The sequence below is a fragment of the Tiliqua scincoides genome, chromosome 1 (assembly GCF_035046505.1).
Source record: "Tiliqua scincoides isolate rTilSci1 chromosome 1, rTilSci1.hap2, whole genome shotgun sequence".
Taxonomy (NCBI): domain Eukaryota; kingdom Metazoa; phylum Chordata; class Lepidosauria; order Squamata; family Scincidae; genus Tiliqua; species Tiliqua scincoides.
In genome coordinates, this window is record NC_089821.1 from 327,737 (window position 1) to 352,807 (window position 25,071).

Below are 25,071 nucleotides of genomic sequence, written 5' to 3' on the forward strand. Positions count from 1 at the left end.
GGGCTCTTCTTGTGTTCTTATGACCCAGTTTGGCCAGTCTTGCTTCAGGATTCTTAGAAGGTGCGTTTCTGTTTTGTGTCTGCAGCATTTTGAAGCTCTAGGAAACCGTGCTGCTGCCAGTGGGCATGTCATCGACCTCTACGCCTGTGCGCTGGACCAGACTGGGCTCCTGGAAATGAAGTGCTGTCCCAACCACACAGGGTAGGTCTTGGTCTTGTTTTGTTTTGTGTGTTTTGATGTAGCTTGTGAAAAGTTATGGGAAAAAACCAGGAGTAGCACCCAGAGAATGGCAGGTACAGACACTCTGCCCCTGGAAGCCTGTTTCTCCACCCCTTCTCTTCACTGAAACTTTGAGCCCCCGAAGAGCCTTGCAGGAAGGCCATGGGCCCTTGGGGAAGGCATACAGTGTGATGCAGCGGGGTGCAAAGGGAGAGGGCACACCTGGAAGTCAGGAGGAGTGTCATGGATGGAGCTGCCCCTCCTGACTTCCAGATGTGCCCCTCTCCTTCTGCATGCCCCCCCCGATAGCATGCCCTATATTTGAGGACCCAAAGCCTAATGCTACAATGAATGGGTTAGTCCGGAGGGTGCTGCAAGATCCTTTGTTGCATTTGCCGCTACAATCTAGTACACCTGAAAACCGTTACAGGTACACCTTGCTTGGCAGTGCTTTGCGAATGCAGGACTTTTCATTTATGTTTTAAGCATCCAATGCAGGTCAGGGAGACACCCCCAGGCCATATGGGTGCCATATTCCTCAGTGGATCCCCCTACTACCCAGGCATCCGGATATGTTACCGGGAGGAACCATTGTCGCTGCCACAAACCAGCTGAGGCTTTAGAGAGCCTGTGATTTGCTTTACAGCAGAGGTCTGAATCCTGACCCATTCCACTGTATTAGCAAGGTATGCCTGAACTGTTTTTTCAGTCATGACACTGTTTCAAAGTAACAGTGAATTTCAAATATTGATGATCTGTGAACAGGTGTGCCCTTTTCTGGTTTGCTTCTTGAACAAATGGTTTGTATCGTGTCCACTTTTGCTTGTGTTCTAGTTTGTGCAATCGGTCCAGGTCAGTTCCACAAGAAACGACATTTTCCCTGCCTACAGTCACATCTCCCTCTGACTGGAGAGTAATGTCAGGCTGCAGCGCAGGAGGTCCTCATAGGCTCATTGGGCCCAGGACCTGAGTCCAGCAGCTTTCTCCTGCCCGACTCCTCCCCTCCCTTATCTACGGCAATCTGGACCCCAGTGTCCTTGAGGAGTGAAAAGTGTCCTGCACCTGCCACAATGTCTGACTGAGGCAAGGGAGGCACATCAACCCATTTCTGCTTGGCCCTCAGGTGTACGCATTTAAGCCCTGTTGCGTATGCGCAGCGTTGGGCAGAAATGACTTTAAAAAGACAGCTGTTTTTGATTAAGGGTGGGGGTGGAGGCTGTCTCCATTTCCAGGTTCTGTGATCTGTTTGACCAGGTCCAGAGTGTATCCAAAAGGAAATGCTTGTGACACACAGGCAACTTGGGTCTAGTTACAGTCCCTGATGCCTGGGGAGGGAGGCTGGACACCAGTGCCTAACACTGGGGAGGAAAACTGCTTATGGCTGAAGCTAGTGGAAAGAAGCAACCCTTGGAGTGCAATCCTAAGCACTTTACTCAGAAGTAAGACACTGCTTCATTTAATTGAGCTGACTCAAGTGAGTGTGCAAACGATTCAGTATTCCTGTGCTTTTGTCAACAAATAAAACGCAGTGTCCCCTTTAAATGCTTCCAGTGTTTCAGATTACATACGAGTTGTGGTTTATATAAGCATTTTTGTCTTGCAAGCCTGATTCTTACTCTTGTTTTTAAGAGTACTAAAAAGCACAGATAACTTGGAGGGCCACTTTCTTGTTCAGTCTCATTTTGCGTGTCGCATCACAGCAGGACAGAGGCTTGCCGAAACAGTTTTCTGGTTTGAGCCTGCCTCTGTAGAACTCCAGGAATGGACTGCGTAGCCAAGCATTAACTGGAGGTCTCAGTCCAGAGGAGTCAGTAATGCTTAGTTCAATTGAAAGCTATTGACTGATGCATGATTAGCATTCTCTGGATTGGAGCCTTTACCACTGATATGGTTGGTTGTGAAGCAGGTGCCTCCTTGATGGCCACTGGTGCCTCAGTTCTGGTTGCCCTGGTGTATTATTGTATTGTGGAAATTCCTGAATTAGCTGTCCAAAAAACAAATACCTCACTGATTACATGCAGTGAAGGTGACAAGGCCCCAAAGGGGCCACAGTGTGTGTCTACCTATGGTGGTCAGTTTCAGACACCATGTGCCCGCCTGCAGTGTCAGGGAGGGCAGAGGTCTTTCTAAGGGGGAGCGCAAGGTGTATCCTGTAGTTGCATGCCAGGGGTGGAGCCGCACTGAACCGACAGCTTGACTCGTCTTTTCTGCATTCCATGCATAGCATCTCTTTTCTCTTCATGTAGAGGTTACCTGGTAATGGGAGACTCTTTCAATACATCCTTGTTCAAACAAACCTTTCAGCGAGTGTTTACCAAAGACGCCCAGGGGCAGTTCAAGATGGGATTTGGAGGCACCCTGGAAATCAAGGTAAGGTTTGGCAACTACTTAGAAAAGGGGCAGAGGTGGGATGAGCTCACATTCTATCTTGTGTTTCAGAACAATTAAAAGAACTTGCAGGGTATTCTTGCCATTAGGAACTATTCTGCCAGCATTTCTATTTCAGCCTTTGTCTGAGGATCTTGCTATTTTGTTTGTTCTGTGAAAGATTAACCTCTTGAGTGTAGAGCGACTGTGATCCTACATTCATTGCTTGGGCAAATCAGCTTCTGATGCATTTGCACAGTAGATAGCTGGGTGTTATAGACGTACCTTTGCAGTCATTGCTCAGTCTCCAACCTGCTGCTTTACTTAATGATATTTGGATTCCATGCATAATCCTTATTGAATATTTAAGGGCGCTTTTTTCTGTTACTGAAAACAGGAAGCATGAAGCTTAAAAACTTGTTCCTGCCGTGACAGCTGTTGGACAGCAGGTGGTGGGGCCATTCCCTGCTCTGTGTGGGAATACAGCTTTAGAAGTAAAGGATCCCACCCTGCAGGTCTCTTTATCTAGATCGGTTCCTGCGCTGGAAGAGAATCCATCACCAAGCAGATTAGCCTTTGTACAAATGTCAGAAGTGCTGGTGATGCACCCTGTAGTGTGATGTGAGTCTTAGGGCTGATCCAGTGAGTTGTTCAAGGATATGATCATTGGCACAAAGACTCAGTTGATGGTCAGGCATGAAGACCAAATTGTGGCACAGTGTTAAGGGTGATTGTACCGCACTACTGGGGGTAGGGCAGGAGCATGGCCATAAATAGCTTGCAGATAGGCACATGAGGTTGCCGTGTGCTGAGTCAGATCATTGAGCTGTATTGCCTGCAATAATTTGCGGGCGCGTTTCAGACTGTTTCCAAGCCCTTGCTTGGGGTGTTCGTCTGACCCTGGAAGTTCTGCATGCCAAGCAGGGAGCTGACCACTGAACCTGCCTGCCAATGTAAAAGCTTTTCTTGCTGACAAGAAGGGAAGAACTTGCTGGTTCTGCCCCATTTTGAAGAGAGAGCCTGTTCAACTTCCTTTCTTTAGGCCATTGCTGCCCCAGCTGTTGACAAGTGCAGTTGATTTGTAGGCCTGGATTATTGCACTGAAGATCACCTCGCGTTGTGTAGGTCTGTATCTACGAAACAGCCATTCTTTGTTTTCCCCTTCAATCTGTTTAGACTTCAAGAGAAATAAAGGTGTCTGGAGCGATTGGACCCTGTGTTTCTCTCAACTCCAAAGGGCCTTGTGTCTCAGAAAATGTAAGTTGATGCTCTGGCAACAAACCTCTGGTGGGATCTGAGCTTTTTCTCCTGCTTGTACAGTGCTGGTGGGGGAGGAGTGACACCCCTTCCCCCTTGAGTTCTTTGGGCCCCATACCATCTTGTCCCTGAGGATTCTCTGAAGGAGCAGATTTGGGGGGGGGGGTGGAGAGGGGAGAGTGAATTGGCTAACATTGCACCCCTGTCCCTTACTGTGTTGGAAAGAATCCAACCCATAGATCATTACAATACAGCTTACGTTTGTTCATTCTTCTCCTATGTGAAATACTGTAGACGTGATTCTGTTGGTCAGTTTTTGTTCTTAAAATCCTGCCTAAAACGCTGATATCAGCTTGCTGTAGTTTTCAAACAGACAATTTTCCAGAGTCGTTTTAACTTCTGTCTTCCAGGCTGTAGGAGGTCGGGGGGTCATATAGACCCTAATGAGAGACTCTGTCTGGCTCATGACGGTTGAGATCTTTTTAATCTAGTTTTTGCTGGTTTTGCACAAAACTCTGGTGCAGCTTGTTACCTTCTGACTACCATTTTAGTCCATTGTGCAGTATCACTGTGACAGAGTGTTGGTGCCACATTACAAACACCTGCATCTTGCCAAGAGCTGAATGCTTGAAGTAGCAAACATAATGTTGGAGAGTGAGAAGCTTCAAGGGTTACAAGATAGAGATCAGCAGCCAAGTGTGGGCTTTGAGTTTATTTGACCACTCAGCAGTTTCTGTCTCCTGGGTTCACGTGACACTTGAGTGGTCATATCAGCAGTGTTTATTTCTAGCTTGTTCTGTCCTGATTTTCCTTGGATCTGCACCACAAACTTCTTGCTTCTAGGCAGTATAGTGGCTCTTGGTCCTGATTTGGAAACCAGCCGCTACTGCCTGCTGTCTAGTCTTAGTAGGGAGAGCAGGAAAGGGTCTGAGGCCGGGGCACCCCTGCCAGTATCTAAGTAACTTTCAGTTCTAACTTATGCGTGTCTTCTTAGAAATAAGTCTTATTGTGCTTAATGAAGCTTACTCCCAGGAAAGTGCATATAGGATTGCAGTTGAGGAACCACTGCTATACACACTTAACTGGGAGGTTCCATTGAATTTAATGGCTCTTACTTTAGGGCAGGAGTCAAAGTAGAACTGTAGTGAGTTTCTAAGAAAACCTTTGCATTGTTTTCAAATTGTATAGCAAGACACAGTCTTTCCTGAAAGCATTTGTTTACCATCTCTTTCCAGGAAATAGGAACAGGAGGCACCTGTCAGTGGAAGATTTGTGGACTCAACCCTAATACAACCCTTGCGTTGTATTTTGAAGTGGTGAATCAGGTAAGAGAAAAATCCCAGAGCACCTTTTAGTCCGAACAGCCTAAACCAGGAGTCGTCTTCAGGTGTGTAGAAGCCAAGGCTGCTGCCTCCACCAGTGTGCAACCTGAAGCCCCCCCCCCCCCGCACACACTGGCAGTTCTTGTCTGCATGCAGGGAGAGATGCTCCCCTCCTAAGAAGGGATGCTGTGGAGTGTGGTGGGGGGCAGGGCTTGTTGCTGTGTTCTTGGACGTGCCACAACGGTGGAGCCTTCCAGGCTTCCGGTGTCATTCAAGCAGAACTTGCTTACTGTGTGTTCTGACTGATTTGTAAACTCTTGCATGCCTTAGAATTTTGCTGCCATCTCCTGTGCAGGAGATGCACTCATCAGAAATGCAGGAGATGCACTCATCAGAACATCTTAACTGGCTTTACAATACGTATGATAGAAGTTGTTAGAAGTGGATAGCTTGTTGTTGTTGTTGGCAACCTTCAGTCTCGGAAGACTATGGTATCACGCTCTGGATGGTGGTTCTGGCACAGCATCTAGTGTGGCTGAAAAGGCCGATTCGGGAGTGACAATCCCTTCCACACTGGGAGCAAGTGCAGTCTGTCCCTGGTCTGTCTTCCTGGCTATGAGCCTTCCTTCTTCGCCTCTTAGCCTCAGACTGTTGGCCAAGTGTCTCTTCAAACTGGGAAAGACCATGCTGCACAGCCTGCCTCCAAGCGGGCCGCTCAGAGGCCAGGGTTTCCCACCTGTTGAGGTCCACTCCTAAGGCGTTCAGATCCCTCTTGCAGATGTCCTTGTATTGCAGCTGTGGATAGCTAAAGGTGAGGGAATGTGTGGCATTCAGATCTAATCTGTAGTTTCCTAGCTAGGTATGACAGTGCCCATTCAGTTCTGCATTTTTCAGTCCTTAGACTGATGAATTGTTCATGAAAAAGAAATTGATACATCTTTAGCTGAAGGTATTTTTTAAAATTAATTGTAATTGTTTTGTCTCATTATCATGATTCTGCCACTAGCGAAACAAACTTTTGTAATTCTTGCGTTTCCCCAACTAAATGGAAGATAATATTAAAATAATACCAACCATAATTTATAAACTTTGAACTGGATCCAGAGAAAAGGGAGCCTTTGGATCCAACCCGCTATGTTTAGGTTTTCAGTACATTCCAAGAGCTCCTTAAAAGATGATACTGTTTATTTTTCTAGCCTGACCTACAATATATAAAAAATAAGGTCACACAAATATCATGCAAAAGTGCTAAGGCCATTCCGTAGTCCCAGTTCACTGGGTTTCTTGTTCTCTTGGTTTTGAATACACATTACATTATTCAGAATAACTTCCACTCTGATCAGTTCTGTTGTTCTGTAATTTTGAAGCTGCTGCTGCTAAACCACTGGTTGGTGAAATCGACAGGTTTCCCACAGTCCGTCTTAACACGAATGCCTGCAGTTATTTAACATCCCAATTGATGTGTTAGCTTAACACCAGTTTATTTCATCTTCTTTACTCCTCAGTTTCTGTTTGTCCAACATTAGTGTAGGGACTTAGTTCAAGGCGATTTCTTGTGGCTGTGCAGTGCCATGGCCTGACCTTGTGCTGAGAGCCGCTTGCGGTGGGAGAAGCTGGAGTGTCATCGCAAAAGCAAGGGTCCTGCTGCTGGCGCACGGCAGTCCTGTCGGAACAGGTCTTTGTTTCGGCCTAGAACCAGTCAGCCGTCATCCCGTGATGGTGATTCCAGCTGCAGCACAGCTGTTCTGGCTGAAGGCTGGTTGTAGCCTGCCTGCGAGGCAAGAATTGGAATAATGCAGCAGCAGCAGCAGCAGGGGAGGCGTTTGCTAAAGTTTCTTCTGTCAGAAATATTTTCTGATTTTAGAGTGGACTGTGGCAGTGATGGGATCCTAATGTGATGATTGTGCTACACAGCGTGCCTGGTCATTTTGTTCTATTTGTTGCTTCCTTTCCAAATAGCACAATGCTCCGATCCCACAGGGTGGACGAGGCGCAATCCAGTTTGTGACTCAGTACCAACATTCAAGTGGACAGAGACGCATTAGAGTCACCACTGTGGCCAGGAAGTAAGCCTTTGCTTCTGATAACGGTCATTTAGGAATTGGTGCATATGGTGTGCACTGCTTGCGTCCTCAGTAGGGCTGGGTCCTGCTTTGATTACAGGTCTTGCTCGCCCTGGGACAGCTTCTAGTACAGAGCAGTTTGTGGGTTGCATATGAGCCAGCAGGGGGGCAAGCAGCAGTTGGGAGGGCTGGCCAAGGCCTTGAACGGGACCCGTTTGCTTGCAGTGGTTGCACTGTGGCTGCTATGAAACTCCTGGTGGCCGACACTTCCGCTGCCTGAGGACCTGCAGGGCTGCTTGGAGTGATGCAGACAGCTGGGCTGGATTGGGCTGAGGGGGAGGCAGGTGCAGGGAAGAGTGGGATTGCTGATTGTTCAGGGCATCTTTGGAGACTTAGCAGGTGAGGGTAGAAGAGGGAGGTCTGTTGCAGGTGGAGGATATCTTGCAGCTTCTTCAGTCATCTGGAGGTTGCCTATTTTCTGTCCAGATGTGTGCTTAAACCATTGCTGCTGTTCTCTTGCAGCTGGGCGGATGCTCAGACACAGATTCAGAACATTGCTGCTTCGTTTGACCAGGAGGCTGCTGCCATCCTCATGGCCAGACTGGCCGTGTACCGGGCCGAGACAGAGGAGGGTCCTGACGTGCTCCGGTGGCTAGACAGGCAGCTCATCCGGCTGGTGAGGCCCTAGAAGTGCTTTTCTGGGGGTTTAGATGTGCCTTTCCTGGGGGCTCTGCTCAGGGAGGAGAGACCAGGTATGGGCCTTGGACTTCCTTGGCCCTCCCTGGCTCTTCTCACGCTTCCTCCCCATAGGCAGAAGGGGGTGACTGAGCAGAGGTCATTGTGTTGGGTGGGGATGTGTTGTCTTTCTGGCCCTGCGCAGTGGAGCCCATTTCCTAGTATTTGCCACAGACCAGAATTTTCCTGGGAAGTCTCCTTATAAAGTTGGAGGATTTGTTGGCACTGCCTTCAAAACTATGCCAGGATTTGCAGCCTAGGCATCTTCAGGGCAGATTGGGATCTGTGGCAGGCACACATTGGGAGTATCAATTTTGTAATTGCTCTTTACTAGGACATAAAAAAGAAGAGCAAAGAAGTCTTTGGGCAACTTGTTCTTGTGGAAATCTGTTTCCAATTATGTTCTGCAGTGCTTCCACTTGCTTACAAATTTGGAAGGTTGCAAGCAGAAGAACCAGTTGCTGAGAGTCCTTTAGTCTGGGTGCACTCAGGCTGCAGTATGAGGGCCGACCCCCCTCCCCCAGGGCAGCACATGGGGGTTTTCAAACTTCCTTGGCGTTGTTCAGCTCCCTTTAGCCACATGTAGCTGTCAGAGACCCCTGTGTCACCACCTAAAAGGGGAAGCTTAATCTTGCCTCATGGAAACGGAAGAGCAGGTGTGCATTTACTCAGGAGTAATTATGCCTTGATCCGCTTTGAAGGGTCCTGATAGAGTGTTTTGAAGTGGGTCCCTGTGCTGACACATTTGGGAGCTGCTGATGCCTGGGCGTGCACTGTCACTTATACATTTGTCATCCTCCGTGCCTTTCACTTGAGGGAAGCTTAATGGTGTGGAAACCTCAGCTGTGACCTTCTGTTCTAAGAGCAGACACACTAATTCCCAGTTATCAAAGGGGGTGTGGCTATTGCTACTCACATGTGTGAAACAAGGAGTTTTGCCTCTGGGGTGGAGCAGAGCTTTGGCTGATTTCCATTTGGTGCCCCTTGAAGGCCGGAAGGTGTTGAATAGCATCTTAGAACTCTCTCTGATTACTTTTGTGGAGTCCACAGTTTCTGTAGTGCAGTGATCAAGCACATGGCTTTGAAAATGTCCTAATCAGATCAGAAGAGCCACACTGAACCCTTTTCTTTTAAAATTAATCCAGTGTCAAAAATTTGGAGAATATCACAAGGATGACCCAAGCTCCTTCAGATTTTCAGAAACCTTCTCCCTTTATCCACAGGTGAGTAGGAGAAAATGGAAAGAGAATATTTGATGTGAATGGCATGTTATGTTTGAGATGTATTGGTTACAAACTTTAATTCACGTTTTATTGTAATCTGCCACTGATGAAAAAAGAATCGGGTGTAACCTGAAAGCAGACACACCCAGGAAGAGCTGAAGCTGGACTTTTTGAGGCAGCAGGATGGAAATGGAGTGTTTCACAATGTACTTCTGTCGTTCCCACTTCCTCATTTTGTGAGTTCTGAAACGTCTACATAGTGTGTGTATTTGCACCCTGGACTGCTCGGTAAGGTGACCTTTGTCCTTTCTTTAAAATCTGTCCCTTTTTGAACAGAGTAATTAAAGAGAAAGTAACGGGGATTTATTCTATGCACCCTGTCTTTCTGTTATCTTCCCCCCATATTTCTAAAGGTCATCTGTCACTATTTGTTATATTATCAATATATTCATTGAATCCCCCTGAATACTGGCTTTCACTTTTCACCAAGTTCTTGTACATTGATCTGGAAAATCTCTGGATCCATTATTTTATTTATTAAAGAATATATGGGCTGCCTTTTCACCTTATTTAATGGGTCATTAAGGCAGCTTGCAGCCTTCATAAAACAATAACTGAAGCTAGAACAGCCAATCCAACGAGGGCAGTCCTTTTCAAAATCAAAGGCCATATTTATTAAAGTTCTTGGTTTTCTTTTCCATTTGGGCTTGGTCTTTTTTTAAAAATGTTCTTTATTAATGAATAAAACAATAATATAATCATTAAACAGAATTTCAGATATAAAAGAAAAATATAAAGCAACAAAAAAAAAGGAAAGAGGAAATATAATCAATAAAATACAGATAGCCATATCTAGAACAGATCTAGCTACAGAAAATGTTTACATAAATTTCTAAGGGCTTACAAATATCCAAAAATTTATCCATACAGTGTTGTGTTCTATAGGCAATAGATCCAGATATGGACAGAGTTGGAAGGTCTTTAGTCCATTGATAAATAATGGGTGAGCACTGACCCTTCCAAACTTTCAAATAAGGCTTTTGGCTGCAGTGAGGGCACAGAGACCTTCAGACAGTTTCCATAGTTAGTTAGTTGGCAACCTTCGGTCTCGAAAGACTATGGTATCGCGCTCTGAAAGGTGGTTCTGGAACAGCGTCTAGTGTGGCTGAAAAGGCCGATTCGGGAGTGATGTTTCCATAGTATAGGTAAGTAATTCAAGAGAATACACATATCCATAAACAATTCTTGTTCTTACACCCGGTTAATGCAACAAATGTCCTCCATCCGACAGGGTTGTTATCACTACACAAGCTGTGAAAGCATATGCCTAAGTGTTGCATCACATTCACCACATCCCCAACAACTGGATTCCTTAATGGGTCCCTTATTATAAAGGCGTTCTGGGGTCCAGTAAACTCAAAAGCATTTTTTGTTGAATCACCCGTAATTTGAGATATATATTGCAATATTTGCTAATTTTCCATTGAGGATATACAATAGGACAGTATTTCCCAAACTGTGGGTTGTGACCCACCAGTGGGACATGACTTAATTGTTGTTGGGTTGTGAAACTGACAAGCTGATAGCTCACAAGGAAAATTCATTGAACCCTATGGAAAGTGAGCCATGTGTATGCTTACTCATGAGTAGGTGACCATTGCCTCAGTCCACTTTGAAGGGAAGCTGAGAGGAACGCAGTGCCACCAGAATGGTCCCGATCCAATAAATGTAGGCCCCCAAAAGTCTTGAGAAAGAAGTTGGTTCCCCCCCTCCAACTGGCAAGGAAAATTGAGTCCTATGGAAAGTGAAACTGAGCCACACATGCACATTTACTAGTGAGTAATGTTTGTTTCTCCTACTGAAGGTCAGCAAAGGGGAATACAAGACCATCAGAATGGTCCCAATGTGATGAACGTGGAGCTCAACAAATACTCAAGAAGGCAACCCCCCCATAGTGAAAAAGTTAAAACAGAGGCTTGAGCATCAGATGACATTTCTTTAGTCTTGTAAATCTTGGTGGGATCCGTTTTTAAAAGTGGGTCCCGATACTAAAACTTCCGGGACCCCCTGAAATAGGACACTCCAACCTCTTAGTTCTATGCTTCTCTAAAACCATGAAGATCCTATTTCTTAAGTGACTTTCAGTATTTTATATAGCGATATTGTGGGGTTCCTTCTCTATAGGCTTGGTCTTTATGGTGTTAAAGCAGTTACATGTCTGGGTGAGGGAATGTCAAGTGGCTTTTGAGACATTCAGACGCCTGAGTCAGAGCTGGCCTTGCTCATCTAGATTAAACACCAGCATTTGTAGTTTCATGCTGAAGCATCAGGACAGATTTGGGCATTTGGTGGATTTCTCGCATAGGTATTAATTGTAGTGATATCTCAGCCTTGGAGAGGCCACAGTGTAGTACAAAAGTCTATAGGAAATACCCTTTTTTGTGATTGGTCATCCGTGAACAAAGGTGTTCAAAGGTGAGGAATGGTTATAAGGTCAGAACCAGGGGACATCCACTAAAATTGAGTGTTGGGCGGGTTAGGACAGACAAAAGAAAATATTTCTTTACTCAGCGCGTGGTCGGTCTGTGGAACTCCTTGCCACAGGATGTGGTGCTGGCGTCTAGCCTAGACGCCTTTAAAAGGGGATTGGACAAGTTTCTGGAGGAAAAATCCATTATGGGGTACAAGCCATGATGTGTATGCGCAACCTCCTGATTTTAGGAATGGGTTAAGTCAGAATGCCAGATGTAGGGGAGAGCACCAGGACGAGGTCTCTTGTCATCTGGTGTGCTCCCTGGGGCATTTGGTGGGCCGCTGTGAGATACAGGAAGCTGGACTAGATGGGCCTATGGCCTGATCCAGTGGGGCTGTTCTTATGTTTATGTTCTTATGTCAAAAAAACAGGATTTTAAAAACTAAGGAAAAAAACTTAGTCTTGAAATTTTATGAAAATTTCTGATTAATTTGTTTTTCAAATGTCTTGGCAGATTGCTTTATTTCACTGTGCTCTGGAAGTCCACAAAATGCATTTTTAAAAATTAAAGAATCTACTTGTATATTGAGACAGAGTGGCCTATTTTAAAATTTATAGAAACATCCCTGTTGGAATTAGTCTGGAATAAATTAAAAGTGCATAAGTTTCAGTCAGATAAAAAAGGTTTCATAACCTTTGTTTGCTGTTTGAAGAAAATGCCAATCAGTGCTAACATGTTAAATTATTTGAATTTGGTACCTTTTAAATGATAGTTGTTTAGGTTTCTTATTAGCAAAGATTTGTTTGGTCAGAGTTGTTACTGGGCTTGCTTTGTTTTGCAGTTCATGTTTCATTTGAGAAGATCACCTTTCTTGCAAGTGTTCAACAGCAGCCCTGATGAGAGCTCCTATTATCGCCATCATTTCATGCGCCAAGATCTGACACAGTCACTTATAATGGTTCAACCCATCCTCTATGCCTATTCGTTCAGTGGACCTCCAGAGGTAGGAATGCCTGAGATTTCTCACCTGTGGGCATGGAGCGGCTTGCAGCAGCTTATCCAAAGGTGGACTACCTTTAAAGGAGTTTACTAACTGAGCCATTAAATGGTTTGGGGAATAAGACACCACATGAAATGAACCATGTAGACTTAATATCTGTTTAAACAGCAGACTCCATTCACCTATTGCATGGCACGCATAACCAGTCCCAACAGCATCCAGTCCAAAGGACATGCTTCCCGCAGATGCCTGCCTGTCAGCTGCCTATTTTTGGAGTGGATGTTGCAGAGAGGGCTGGGTGTGGAGATCAAAGCTCCGTCTTGAGAGTTGCAGCAATGGTGTCTCTGGAACTCTGCCCACGTGGTTGGTGCATCTTCGCACTCAGGCCCTGGAATGCTTCTCCCCTTCTAGCAGCAGTTGTGAAGGGTTGCAGAGTGGAGTGGGCGAGGTAGGCAGGAGTGCCTGCTTCCTTTTTGAGATTGGGAGCCTCTTTGAGGCCGAGTGTCATCTTCTGGCTCTTTTGCTATGTAAACCATTGTGTGCCCCATGACAAGAGAATGGAAATAACTCAGTGTGGCAATAGGTAATCTTTCATGGGAAAGCAAAGGAGCCTGGCATGCAGACTGTTCTCTTGTTTGTATCCTTCAGTCCAGCTGGTAGTAAAACAGGTCAGATAAATATAACAGATTAAAACACTCTCATGTTTGTGTAACTTTTATTACCAAATGCTAGGTCATTCCTTGGCTACAGCGCTGAGCTTTTGAACCTTCCAGAGAAGGGAGGATCCTCTCTTTGTGCCTTTACCGTACCATGAAAAATGTGACCAGTTCTAGCTGCCCTTTGAATTTCCTGGCCTAGTGGTCGGTGCACCACTAGGGGACGGGGAGAACTCCAGTGGAGGCTAAGGGTCCAGAGCAGGTGATACCCTGTCAGTGACCCATCTGGGGTTCAGGGCTGGTTGATGCTTGTGGTTGAGGTCTTGCCTAGACTCCACATGTGGACTTTCCCTCATCCAGGAACAAGAACTGAAGGAGCACAAACAGTGCAGTGCCTTGTGTGAAAAAGGACCATTATGGACTGCTGTCTTAATCTCCCTCTGACCTCACTCCATAAGACCCAAGCAGTTTTTCAGAATGGTTTTTATTACCGTGTAGAAGCCTTTTTTAGTATTCCACAAGACAGTTGATCAGTGTCACATTGTTCTGTTACATGACTCTGAAACCGATCAGTTGGAACCACAGAATTTATATGGTAAACATTCATGGAATTGTGCAGTTAAAAAGAATAGTTGTGTCCCAGGCATTCTCCTAATTGCAAAGGATAACTTGGAAATAGAGGATTGTTGGGACACCAAACTGAATTAAAGTCATAAATTGCATTTGAGGGGTTTTGGGCATAGATCAGGCATGTTTATGGGAAAATGAGGAGGTGGGTTCATTGGGCTGGTGCTTGTGCTCCAGTGCAAGAAAATTCCAATGTGTCTCTTTCTATATGTCAGTGACACAAAAATAATTGAATGTTCTGCACGCGTAAAGAAATATCACCCACCCTTCTGTTTTAGCCTGTTCTTCTGGATAGTAGCAGCATTCTGCCTGATCGCATTCTTCTCATGGACACCTTTTTCCAGATCCTTATTTACCACGGAGAGGTAAGATCAAGCCCCCTTTATTTCCATATCCTGTTACGATTTTGAGAGAGATTCTGCTTAGAAACAGTCATGGTTATAATTGACGTATCTGAGAGGGCATCAGCTGGTAGCTGCTTGCACAATCAGAGGCTGCTTCAAGTGTGTGTCGTGTGGAATTTCTTCCAGAAAGGGAGAACTTGGCAGTGCTGCAGCAGGTGTGGAGTTCCCAATGAAGCCCCTTTGGGTTGGGTAAATCGGGGCCCAAGGCTGCAGTGCTTTGCAGGGTTACTTGGGAGTAGGTCCCACTGAACTCCAATAGAATCTGCTTTTGAGCAGACCTGTGTAGGATTAGGCTGTTGATGTTGGCAACTGCACGGGACCACAGCTGTCTAGAAATACTCTATCCAAAATGCTTACGTGTGTAAATCTTTATAGAGGATGCTCTGACAGCATACCCACTGCTGCCTGCTCTGGGCATGGATGAAGTTGCCATGATTTGACTGATGAGGTACCTGGGCAATTCTGGGACTACCTGTTGTGGTAGAGTCTCAGTGACAATATTGGGAATTGGCATTATGTATAATGGAAGAGATTTGACAGAAACAAACAGAGCCCATGTGTTGAAGATGTTGAAATAGAGAGTGAGTGTGTGTGTGTGTGTGTGTGTGTGAGAGAGAGAGAGAGAGAGAGAGAGAGAGTGAGTTCAGGACACAATGTAATAGCTTAAGTCACTTCCCAAACTTATCCTGCTTGCCATGTCCTTGGAGCCTGGAAGGAAGTGACAATGATGTGAAACATGGCATGCAGTGACATCATTGTCATTCTCCTTGGGGTTGGAGAGCTACACAGGCATCCAAAGGGTGGCAAGAGGGGTGAGGCCCTGGGGAGAGCTTTTCCCAGTGTGTGGTTTTCACATAGTGCAGTTCTGCCTGCCGTGCTCAGCCACCTGCCGCTGTTTGGAGGCTCATACGGCAGTCTCCCTGCCAGGCAGCAGGTGGCACACAGTGCCCTGACAAGGGTCCCAGGGCATTGCAACGCACAACTTGGGAACCTCTGGCTTAAAAGGTTACTTGTCTTAGCATGCACTGTTTTAAATATTGTGAACAGATCATTACATCTCTGCTAAAACAAGCACCAGTTGGCCTGTTTTCCTGGCTGTCTTAAATGTTTGCTGCTGAAATGCTTGATTATGTAAAGCTGGTGGTAGAATCAAATGACTGTGTGTGTTCTGAACTGTTACTCCACAGACCATAGATCAGTGGCGCAAGTCTGGCTACCAGGATATGGCAGAGTATGAGAACTTCCGCCATTTGCTGCAAGCCCCAGTGGATGATGCCCAAGAAATTCTGCATTCCAGATTCCCAATGCCTCGGTACATTGACACAGAGCACGGAGGGAGCCAGGTCAGTGCACGTCGCTTCTGCATGGAATTGTATTGAGAGAAGCAAGAAGGCAGCAGTAGCGCTCTTGTCTCGACAAACTTTGTTTTGTGTACTTGAAAGGAGTGGGAATTGTGGCTGGTCAGTGGGCCTGTTGTGATGGCTCTGCAGGTGTCCTTGTGCTGGGTGGTGGGTTCAAGAGTGGTCCTGAGCAGCCTTTGCACGCACCTGGCCTTCAGACCACTCTGACTTGGGTGACCAGCAGCTGCCCCACGGCCATTCTCTGCACTGGTTTCCATTGCATGTCTTCTTCTTAGTTGCCCCTTCCACACTGTTGCCTCCAGGACATTGACCAGGAGCACTGTGACTGCTTGAGGGAGAAGGGGTTTGTGCATGACTCCCTTCATTTTGTCGTTCATTTGGGAAAATCAGTCACATTTTGGTACTTGTTTGTTCATTTTTGTAACTCTCATTTCCTCTTGCCGGGTTGTGGGGGAGGACTGTTGTCCCTGGGCAGTCATTCCCTTAAAGAAAAGGGTCTTTTAACCTTTCTCCAATGTGTGAGTCAGTAGTCCATTCATTATTCATGTGGGGTTCTGGTCATGTTGTTTTGGAGCAAAAGCAAAATGAAGAGAATGGGTGCCCTTCAGGTCATTCCTTTGCTCTGCTTCAAAAAGGGGTGCCAGTCCTGTTTTGGAATGCGCCATTCAGCTGTAGGTCTGGCACATCCACTGGGTCTTGGTCTCTGATGTTTGAAGCCACATCATGGTCAGAATAACCCAGAAGATGTGTTGCCGGATGAGTTGAACACAGGCAGGTGCCACACGCGGGACTCCTGGCCCATTTTGCTCAGAATCTTGGCACGGACGGGCAGGAGGCTGTCCAGAGCTTCCCTTCAAGAGGCCTTTCTGACCAGGGGCTGAAACAGGAATATTCTGCTCGCAAAGCATCTGCTCTGCCACAGAGCTGCAGGCCCAGCCAATTTCTCTGCATATCATCATATCACTATATTACACTCATCTCATACATTTGGACACCTTTACCCCATTTGACCGTCTTGTGTGAGTTGGCATCTCATGGTCTGTGTGAGTCATTGTGCTGTTGGGATCTCATAACTTGCCAGAGGTGCTTGTCACCAACAACCCTGCAATTCCATTTAAAAGTGCTGTGCTAAGGAAAGGTGATGTGTGTAGCATGGAGAGCCACTTGAAAAACCTGTTGCAGATTGGAAGGTCCGTCTACACCTGGTAGTTACGCTGTGGTTATTCTGTGGTTTAGAAAGTGTGGGCTTCAAGCCATCAAAACAGACAAATCATGTTAATGAAACACTTTGAGTTGGAAAAACATATATGAAGATTTATTCCTTATTGTCGATCACTGAGCATTTTTATATTTTTCAGGCATAGTTAAAGCTAAAACTTTTTTAAAAACCTTTTTCTACAGTCGCTTTACAAGACTGTATAACAACCTCTTGTGGTCCACATGCTGACTGCAGACCTCTGATGATCCTTTTTTCTATGAAACTGACAGATGTTCAGGTATCTGTTAACTTTATTTTCTTCGTTTTTGTTTAAAGGCTCGTTTTCTGCTGTCTAAAGTGAATCCTTCTCAGACTCACAATAACATGTATGCCTGGGGACAGGTAAGTTTCCGTAAGAGCAGCCCACACACTAAAATCATGGAAAGAATGTTTCCAGTTTCTGCTTCCAACACTGTTTTTCAAAGACAGAGTGATGCCAAGTAGAAAGTGGCATGTATGGCGGTGTGGCTCACTGGTCAGCTCAAGGAAATAAAGATTTCTCATGTGCAACTTGGAAATGCTTTGCATGTGTTTTGAGACTGCCTGAGACAAAATGTTGGAAGTCATTACAGTTGAAAATATGCAGCTGTGAAGGCACAAATTCTTGTTTATTATGTTAAAACCGGAAAGTACTAGTTTTGTCAGTGAAACCAAAGACATGAGGGAGGGGGTGTCATAGTGAGTGGCAACAGGATACAGGTCTCTTGTTGTGTTGGGTACTCCCTGAGGCATCTGCTTGGCCACTGCAGAATACAGGAGGCTGGACTCGAGGGGGGCCCTTGGCCTGGACCAGCGTGGCTCTTCTGATGATCTTATGGTGGTAGACACCACCATAAAGTTAAGAAAAATGATAGAGGAGCCATAAATATTAGCCCCTGGGTTCAGAAGCAGGATATCTTCACTGGGAAACAGGATGGCTACAACCACCACGCCCTACTTGGCGTGTTGTTCCTGGAGCATGTGATGGACCACTGGGGTCGCAGTGCTGGCAGCACATGAATCTTTGAACTGACCAAGCCTGTTGGTTTTCATATACTGTAAATCCAAGTTTGGAGATGTGCTGACAATAGGAGACGGGCAGCTTCCTGAAACAAAGCGAGTGGCTGGCATTCCTGTTGAGTAACTAAACTGGAATAGTCCACACGTTCGTGGCATGTTTAGAAAGTGCCTTTCCATGATGACTGTGACGCAGTTCTTCAAACATCTTCCTTTTTAGGAATCTGGAGCACCCATCCTTACAGATGATGTCAGCTTGCAGGTCTTCATGGACCATTTGAAGAAACTTGCTGTTTCAAGTGCTGCCTGAGAGCGTCTACGGATCTGGACGTGCAGAACCAACTCAGCTCTATTTCTCATTTTAGTAATTGCAGAATGAATGCTCTGATATGCTCGTGCTGCCTGACTGCGTCTTAAAGCAACTTAGCTTTCAAGAGACAGCTTTTCTGATCAAAGACCTAAATATAGTTTTGAATAGTAAACTAAACTCAGATACAATTAGGAGCAAAGTCTTTTGAGTTATGATATTGTAATTTGTCTTAGTCAATTTGATTATAACTTTGTACGATCTTTTATATTATAATAGTGAAAAAATATAATTCTGGCCTGCACTGCAGACCCAGTAAACATTTCTAAAGAAGGCCCATTGTTGCTATTGGGCTTTTGTGATTTGCCTTGTGGCATATTTATGTTTATTCCTCTGGGCTAGAAAAGAACAAAGAAACTGACTATAAAATGCTATAATGTTTTGATGTAATCTGAAAATATTTATTTTCTGCAGTCAACCATACTTTGGGTTTTAAAAGTGTTCTTTTTTTCTGTGTGTAAGGGGCGGGGGAGGAGCGTGGAAATGCGTTTGATGTCCTCTTCCCTAACTGAGGAAGTTAAAACTGAAACAGAATTCTCAGTAGTTGTCATTAATCTGACAATTCTCTACAAAACTTTCTGGCAAAGCCTGTGACTGCTGCAGTGCAAACACTACCAAGTCAGGCTGCTCTCAGAGCAGAGGACAGATAACCAGTCGTACGTACCCTGTCCTCGTAGGCAAAACACTATATAGGATCATGCTGCAAACAGAAGGCTGTTGCTGCCTATCTCCACAAGCAAAGGACATGACTTTTTTATTGTGACCATTCTGATGTTGTGTGGCGCTTGGTTTTTGTCTTGTTATAAACTATGCCGGTTGCAGTTCTTGTTGAAGCAGTATTAGACAGCACTTGCCGTACTGTAATAAATGTCGCCATCCTTGGTTTCTGCTTTGTGTTCTTGACAACAACTGCAGGCCCCCTTTCTCAGTAAGGTTTGTATGGGACATGTCCTGTAAAAGCTGTTTCCCCATCTTGTCACATGTTAGCAAGAGCAGGTCATTCAGCAAGTGGGGAGACAGCCTCTGAGACGACCTCCCTGCCAGAGTCTGCAGCCAGCCACCAGGTGCCTTCCCTGGACTGGCAAAGACCTGCCTGCAGCCAGACCACCTTGTGCTTGGACCTTGAGAGGGGTCTGGGTGCCAAGCCTCAATCAACGCGCTTCTCACCTACACTGTGCCTGTTGCTGGGCTGCCGTAGCCTGTGCGACTGCCTCTGCTCTATAGATGCCCTGCCTGGAATCTGGAAATGGCCCCTTCGCTCGCATCCTCAACTCTGTTCCCACTGAGGAAGGGATGGTCTTGGTGGCCTTATCCTGGCCAAAAGGATGTATCTACAATTGCTTCCTATTGGTCCCTTGGTATGTCTTTCCAGCCTGATATCTGGCCCCCAAAACAAGCCCATCCCCTGGCTCAAAGGTTAAGATCTGGATAGCCTATATGGAGGCAACAGGACCAAGTGATCTGAAAGGCAGTCCCATGCAACAGGGTTGCAAGACTGAATGGGGGCCCCTTGACCAGTTGGAGGCCTGGGATGGCATCACAAATGCTGGGAAACCTGTGGCACTCCTAGTGTGCTATAGTTGTGCGAGTTTGCATGACGAACTGGGAGGGAGACCAGCTGGGTCATGGTCAGAGTGCTGCTTTACAGTTCATCTTATATTTGGGAGCTGCACGTAGATTTATGGTTTGTATTTATGATCTGTACAACTGTAAAATGATTTTAGATTATTGGGCAGTTAAGCTGGAATTTTTAATTGAAGGAGGCCCCCTTCAAGGGCATGAAACGTGCCTTCTTGCAAGTACTGCAGCTTACTGTGTATGTATGGGGGGGGGAAGCAGGCAGCCTGTCTGGATTGATTGTTTACAGCCCAGTCCTATGCAGGTGTACTTAGAAGCAAATTCCACTGTGTTCAATGGGTCTTCCTCCATTGGACTGCTGTCTTGGGGTTGACCTTGATGTTCTTTAGCTCCATTATTCTTTCCATGGACCTTTTCTGCATATAGAATGTTACTGCTGAGGAGAGGGGGGTTTCATTAACTGTTTCATCTCCCACTGTTTTCCTGTGGAACATCCTTCCACCCAAGCAGAACGTACCACACCTCCACCCAAGCAGGCACCTCTGTCTTCTTCTGAGCAGAGTTTAAAACTGTTTGGGGAGGGGAGGTGAACTGGCATGAGGGGAATGGGTTAGGGTCTACCTGCCTCTTTCAAGCAGTAGTGGCTTTTTGGTGGCATTCTTTGAACTTAAATTAAAAATGACTAAAACTGGAACAAGCCCTACATAACTGATTTTTGAGCAAGTTTTTGTAAGCTTCATGAGGACAGTTGCAGCTTGTCACACCAGAGATCTCATTCTCATCCAAATTATAGCAGGGACTGATAATTCTACTAAGGTCTGTGGCACAAAACTGATCTCTGTTCATAGTCTGCATGAACAGACTTTAAACAGACAGGCATGTAACTGCCCTTCTTTGGATTTTGTACTACAGGTGGTGCCTCGGTATCCACTAATTTGACTTACCACTGACACCGAGGCCAAAACATACGAACAACCCTGCTGGATCAGGCCATAGGCCCATCTAGTCCAGCTTCCTGTATCACCCAGTGGCCCACCAAATACCCTAGGAAGCGCACAAGATAACAAGAGACCTGCATCCTGATGCCCTCCCTGGCATCACACTACCTCTGAAATCAGAGGCTGCACATACACATCATGGTTTATAACCGGTGATGAAATTTTCCTCCAGAAATTTGTCCAATTGCCTTTTAAAGGCACCCAGGCCAGAAGCCGTCACCACATCCTGTGGCAAGGAGTTCCACAGACTAACCACATGCCAAGTAAAGGAAGATTTTCTTTTGTCCTAAGTTTCCCAACACTCAATATTAGTGGTTGTCCCCTGGGTCTGGTGATATGAGAGAGGGAAAAGAGTGTCGCTATATCTACTCTATCCATCCCCTGAATAATTTCGTATGTCTTATACGTATTATCATTGTATGACCTGCCCTCTAATTCCTTAACTGTGGAGTTTTCTCAGCAGCCTTTGGTGAGGGACCATGTCAAACGCCTTCTGAAAGTCCAGGTATATAATGTCTACGGGTTCTCCCACATCCACATCCCTGTTGACCTTTTCAAAGAATTCTATAAGGTTTGTGAGGCAAGACTTACCCTTACAGAAGCCATGCTGACTCTCCCTCAGCAAGGCCTGTTCGTCTATGTGTTTTGAGATCCTATCTTTGAGGAGGCATTCCACCATCTTACCATCATAGATGTTAGGCTGACCGGCCTATAGTTTCCCAGGCCCCCCCTCCCTTTTTTTAAAAATCAGTGTGACATATGCTAACCTCCAATCCTCTGGTTCCATGGCCGTTTCAAGGGACAAGTTGCATATTTTAGTCAAGAGATCAGCAACTTCATTCTTCAATTCCTTAATAACTCTTGGGTGGATGCCATCACCGGGTAAGATGGTGGAATGCCTCATCAAAGATAGGATCTCAAAACACATAGACGAACAGGCCTTGCTGAGGGAGAGTCAGCATGGCTTCTGTAAGGGTAAGTCTTGCCTCACAAACCTTATAGAATTCTTTGAAAAGGTCAACAGGCAATGTGGATGCGGGAGAACCCGTGGACATTATACATCTGGACTTTCAGAAGGCGTTTGACACGGTCCCTCATCAAAGGCTACTGAAAAAGCTCCACAGTCAGGGAATTAGAGGACAGGTCCTCTCGTGGATTGAGAACTGGTTGGAGGCCAGGAAGCAGAGAGTGGGTGTTTTCACAATGGAGCACAATGGGCAATTTTCACAATGGAGAGAGGTGAAAAGCAGTGTGCCCCAAGGATCTGTCCTGGGACCGGACAGTGAAGACCTTCATAAATGACCTGGAGACGGGTGAGCAGTGAGGTGGCAAAGTTTGCAGATGACACCAAACTTTTCCAAGTGGTGAAGAGCAGAAGTGATTGTGAGGAGCTCCAGAAGGATCTCTCCAAACTGGCAGAATGGGCAGCAAAATGGCAGATGCACTTCAATGTCAGTAAGTGTAAAGTCATGCACATTGGGGCAAAAATTCAAAACTTGAGGAAAGGCTACAGCGTTTGGGGTTCTTCAGCCTATAAAAGAGACGCCTGAGGGGGGACATGATTGAGACATACAAAATTATGCACAGGAAGGATAAAGTGGATAGAGAGATGCTCTTTACACTCTCACATAACACCAGAACCAGGGGACATCCACTAAAACTGAGCATTGGGAGAGTTAGAACACACAAAAGGAAATATTTCTTTACTCAGCGTGTGGTTGGTCTGTGGAACTCTGCCATAGGATGTGGTGACAGCATCTGGCCTGGATGCCTTTAAAAGGGGATTGGACAGGTTTCTGGAGGAAAAATCCGTTACGGGGTACAAGCCATGATGTGTATGCGCAACTTCCTGATTTTAGAAATGGGCTATGTCAGAATGCCAGATGCAAGGGAGGGCACCAGGATGCAGGTCTCTTGTTGTCTTGTGTGCTCCCTGGGGCATTTGGTGGGCCACTGGGAGATGCAGGAAGCTGGACTACATGGGCCTATGGCCTGATCCAGTGGGGCTGTTCTTATGTTCACCAGGCTGCAGGCTGCCTGGGGGCAACAGTTTGGCTGCTGACCTGTGCAATTGTGCCCATCTGTGGTCACCACACCTCTTGCAAAAAATGCTGGGAAAAACAGCACTCTTTGCAAGAAGGGCAGCGGGAATCACAGTCTCTGGTCCCTTGCTCCCCTTGTTCCCGGGGCCTGGGGATGACCAGGGGGTTTTGGGGAGCAGGGAAGAGGGGACTGGTGGTGGGAGGGAGAACAAGGGGAGCGAGCAGCCAGAGAATCCAATTGCCATTTGCGCCTCTTGGGAAATAAGCAGGAGATGGTCTGGAGGTGAGGGGAGACAGTGGATTTTTTGTTTTTTTTTTAAATAGCGGGTGTAATGTGGGGGGCATTGTTTTCAACTTTCCTGGGCTCCAGGGTGGCTAGCTGTGCCACTGGTCACCAGGATTTCACCTGGGTTTGTGGTGGAAACAGGATCAGGCTGTCTTGTGTCTTTATGTGGGCTACAGAAAGATTAACAAGGACTGTACTTGGTCCCCCTAAAGCCATTTTCTTAAAATATGCAGATCAATTAAATCTTCCGTGGCTGAATCGTTTTGGACAGCAGCATTGGAAATATGATCTTCTGCCATCAGGGTCAACTACAGAGATTTTCACAGATTGAGGCCCAAATCCTAGCCAACTGTCTCACTGGCATAGCAGTGCCAATGGGACGTGTGCTGCATCCTGCAGTTGGGTGGCACTCATGGAGGCCTCCTCAAAGTGAGGAAATGTTTGTTTCCTTACCTCGGAGCTGCATTGCCCTGATGTCGGTGCTGGGAAGGGGGTTAGAATTGTGCCCTTGCTTGTAAAGGCATTTGAATGCAAGTTGAAGGCATTTCACCAGAGGGCACTCTCTTTCCAGTTTTTAATACAAACTGCAAGGACACCAGCAGATGGAAGGTTTCAAAGTACTCTAGTTATAGCACTAGGGGGTTGACGTCTTTTTTCCCCTTTCCAACAGATTAAACTTCCTTTGCTAATATATTACTGGCTGCAGTTTTTCATGGGAAAAAACATCAGTTTGGTTCTTAAAACGTTTCATTTTTGAAGCACACAAGTCAAGTGAACTGGAATGTGACCCGCGCCAGCAGCCTCTAATCCAGGGCTTTGATGCCCCAGTCTGTGAGCCGTGACCACTTTCCCCTTAAGGGGCAGGGGCCTGGGGATCCCCAGGATTCATTTACCAGTCGAGGCTGTTCAGTGTTCAGTGCTAATGAACTTCTTACCAGCCTCAGCTTTCCGTTCACAGAGTTCTCCTCTAATGTGACCCCTGGAGGCCAGTTAACACACCCACAGAGGGAAGCCACTCATCAGAATGGCTAGACTGGCTGCAGACCCTTCTGCTCCAATAAACTGGTCTGCCGCCTTACAGGCTGCCTGAATGCTCTAGGACAGGAGCTGATGACAGGATGATTGAGGGGAGCAAGGATGTGGTGAGACCATATCTCCAGAACTGAAATGTCACAGCATGTTAGGCCCCAGCAAAGTGTGGCCACGATCCTTTCTGGGCATGCTCATTTCCCAAGAAGGAAAAAACTTCCTCTAATAATTTTTGTCCCAGTGGAAAACAAATTAAGTCTGGGGTCCCACACTTGTTGTTAAGAGAGTAATTACAGTACCTGGCATGTGAGTGCCAGAAATGTCTTCCAAATGTCACAGGCGTGAAGGGAAGAGTGTGGTCGGGAAGGAAGCGAGATAGCACAGTGCTTAGGTAGCCGCAGAGGACGGGGTGCAACCGTCTCCCCCCTTTGCCCTTGAGGAGCCAGAAGCAGCAGGAATCCAGAGGGCCGCTGTGGCTGGAGCCTCTCTTGACCAAGCTTGTTCTGGCCAATCTCAGACATCACGATGACGATGAATATTTTCGTACCGCTTTCCAACAAAAGGAGCTCACGCTGCATCCCACGGTCTGTCCACTTGCCTGGGGGTGAGCCCAGCATCTGCAATGGGTCAGTTCAGACCTGTGCCAGATATATTGCTGGCACAAGCCTCAGTTGATCCGTGTAGGCAGATTAGCCAGGGAAGGGGATAGGTGTGCATTGCTGTAGCTGAGCCCACCCTGTAGCTGATACACCCAACCCGGACCCCCATCGCCACCCTCCCCACCTTGTTCCACCACCTCCCTACCCCGT

General features: G+C 46.3%; 1 protein-coding gene across 1 annotated transcript in view; it reads left to right on the top strand.

Annotated features, from left to right (window-relative positions):
• The window catches only part of SEC23A (SEC23 homolog A, COPII coat complex component), a 35,232-nt gene extending 16,877 nt beyond the window's left edge, over positions 1–18,355 (top strand). Inside the window, exons 9-20 of the mRNA XM_066612421.1 lie at positions 86–201; positions 2,466–2,589; positions 3,763–3,843; positions 5,079–5,168; positions 7,125–7,231; positions 7,751–7,904; positions 9,109–9,186; positions 12,502–12,663; positions 14,222–14,308; positions 15,535–15,690; positions 17,243–17,308; positions 18,183–18,355. Coding sequence (XP_066468518.1) covers positions 86–201; positions 2,466–2,589; positions 3,763–3,843; positions 5,079–5,168; positions 7,125–7,231; positions 7,751–7,904; positions 9,109–9,186; positions 12,502–12,663; positions 14,222–14,308; positions 15,535–15,690; positions 17,243–17,308; positions 18,183–18,272 — 1,311 coding nt within the window. The 3' untranslated portion in view covers positions 18,273–18,355. The remainder of the gene's footprint in view (positions 1–85; positions 202–2,465; positions 2,590–3,762; positions 3,844–5,078; positions 5,169–7,124; positions 7,232–7,750; positions 7,905–9,108; positions 9,187–12,501; positions 12,664–14,221; positions 14,309–15,534; positions 15,691–17,242; positions 17,309–18,182) is intronic.
• The last annotated feature ends 6,716 nt before the right edge of the window (positions 18,356–25,071 follow it).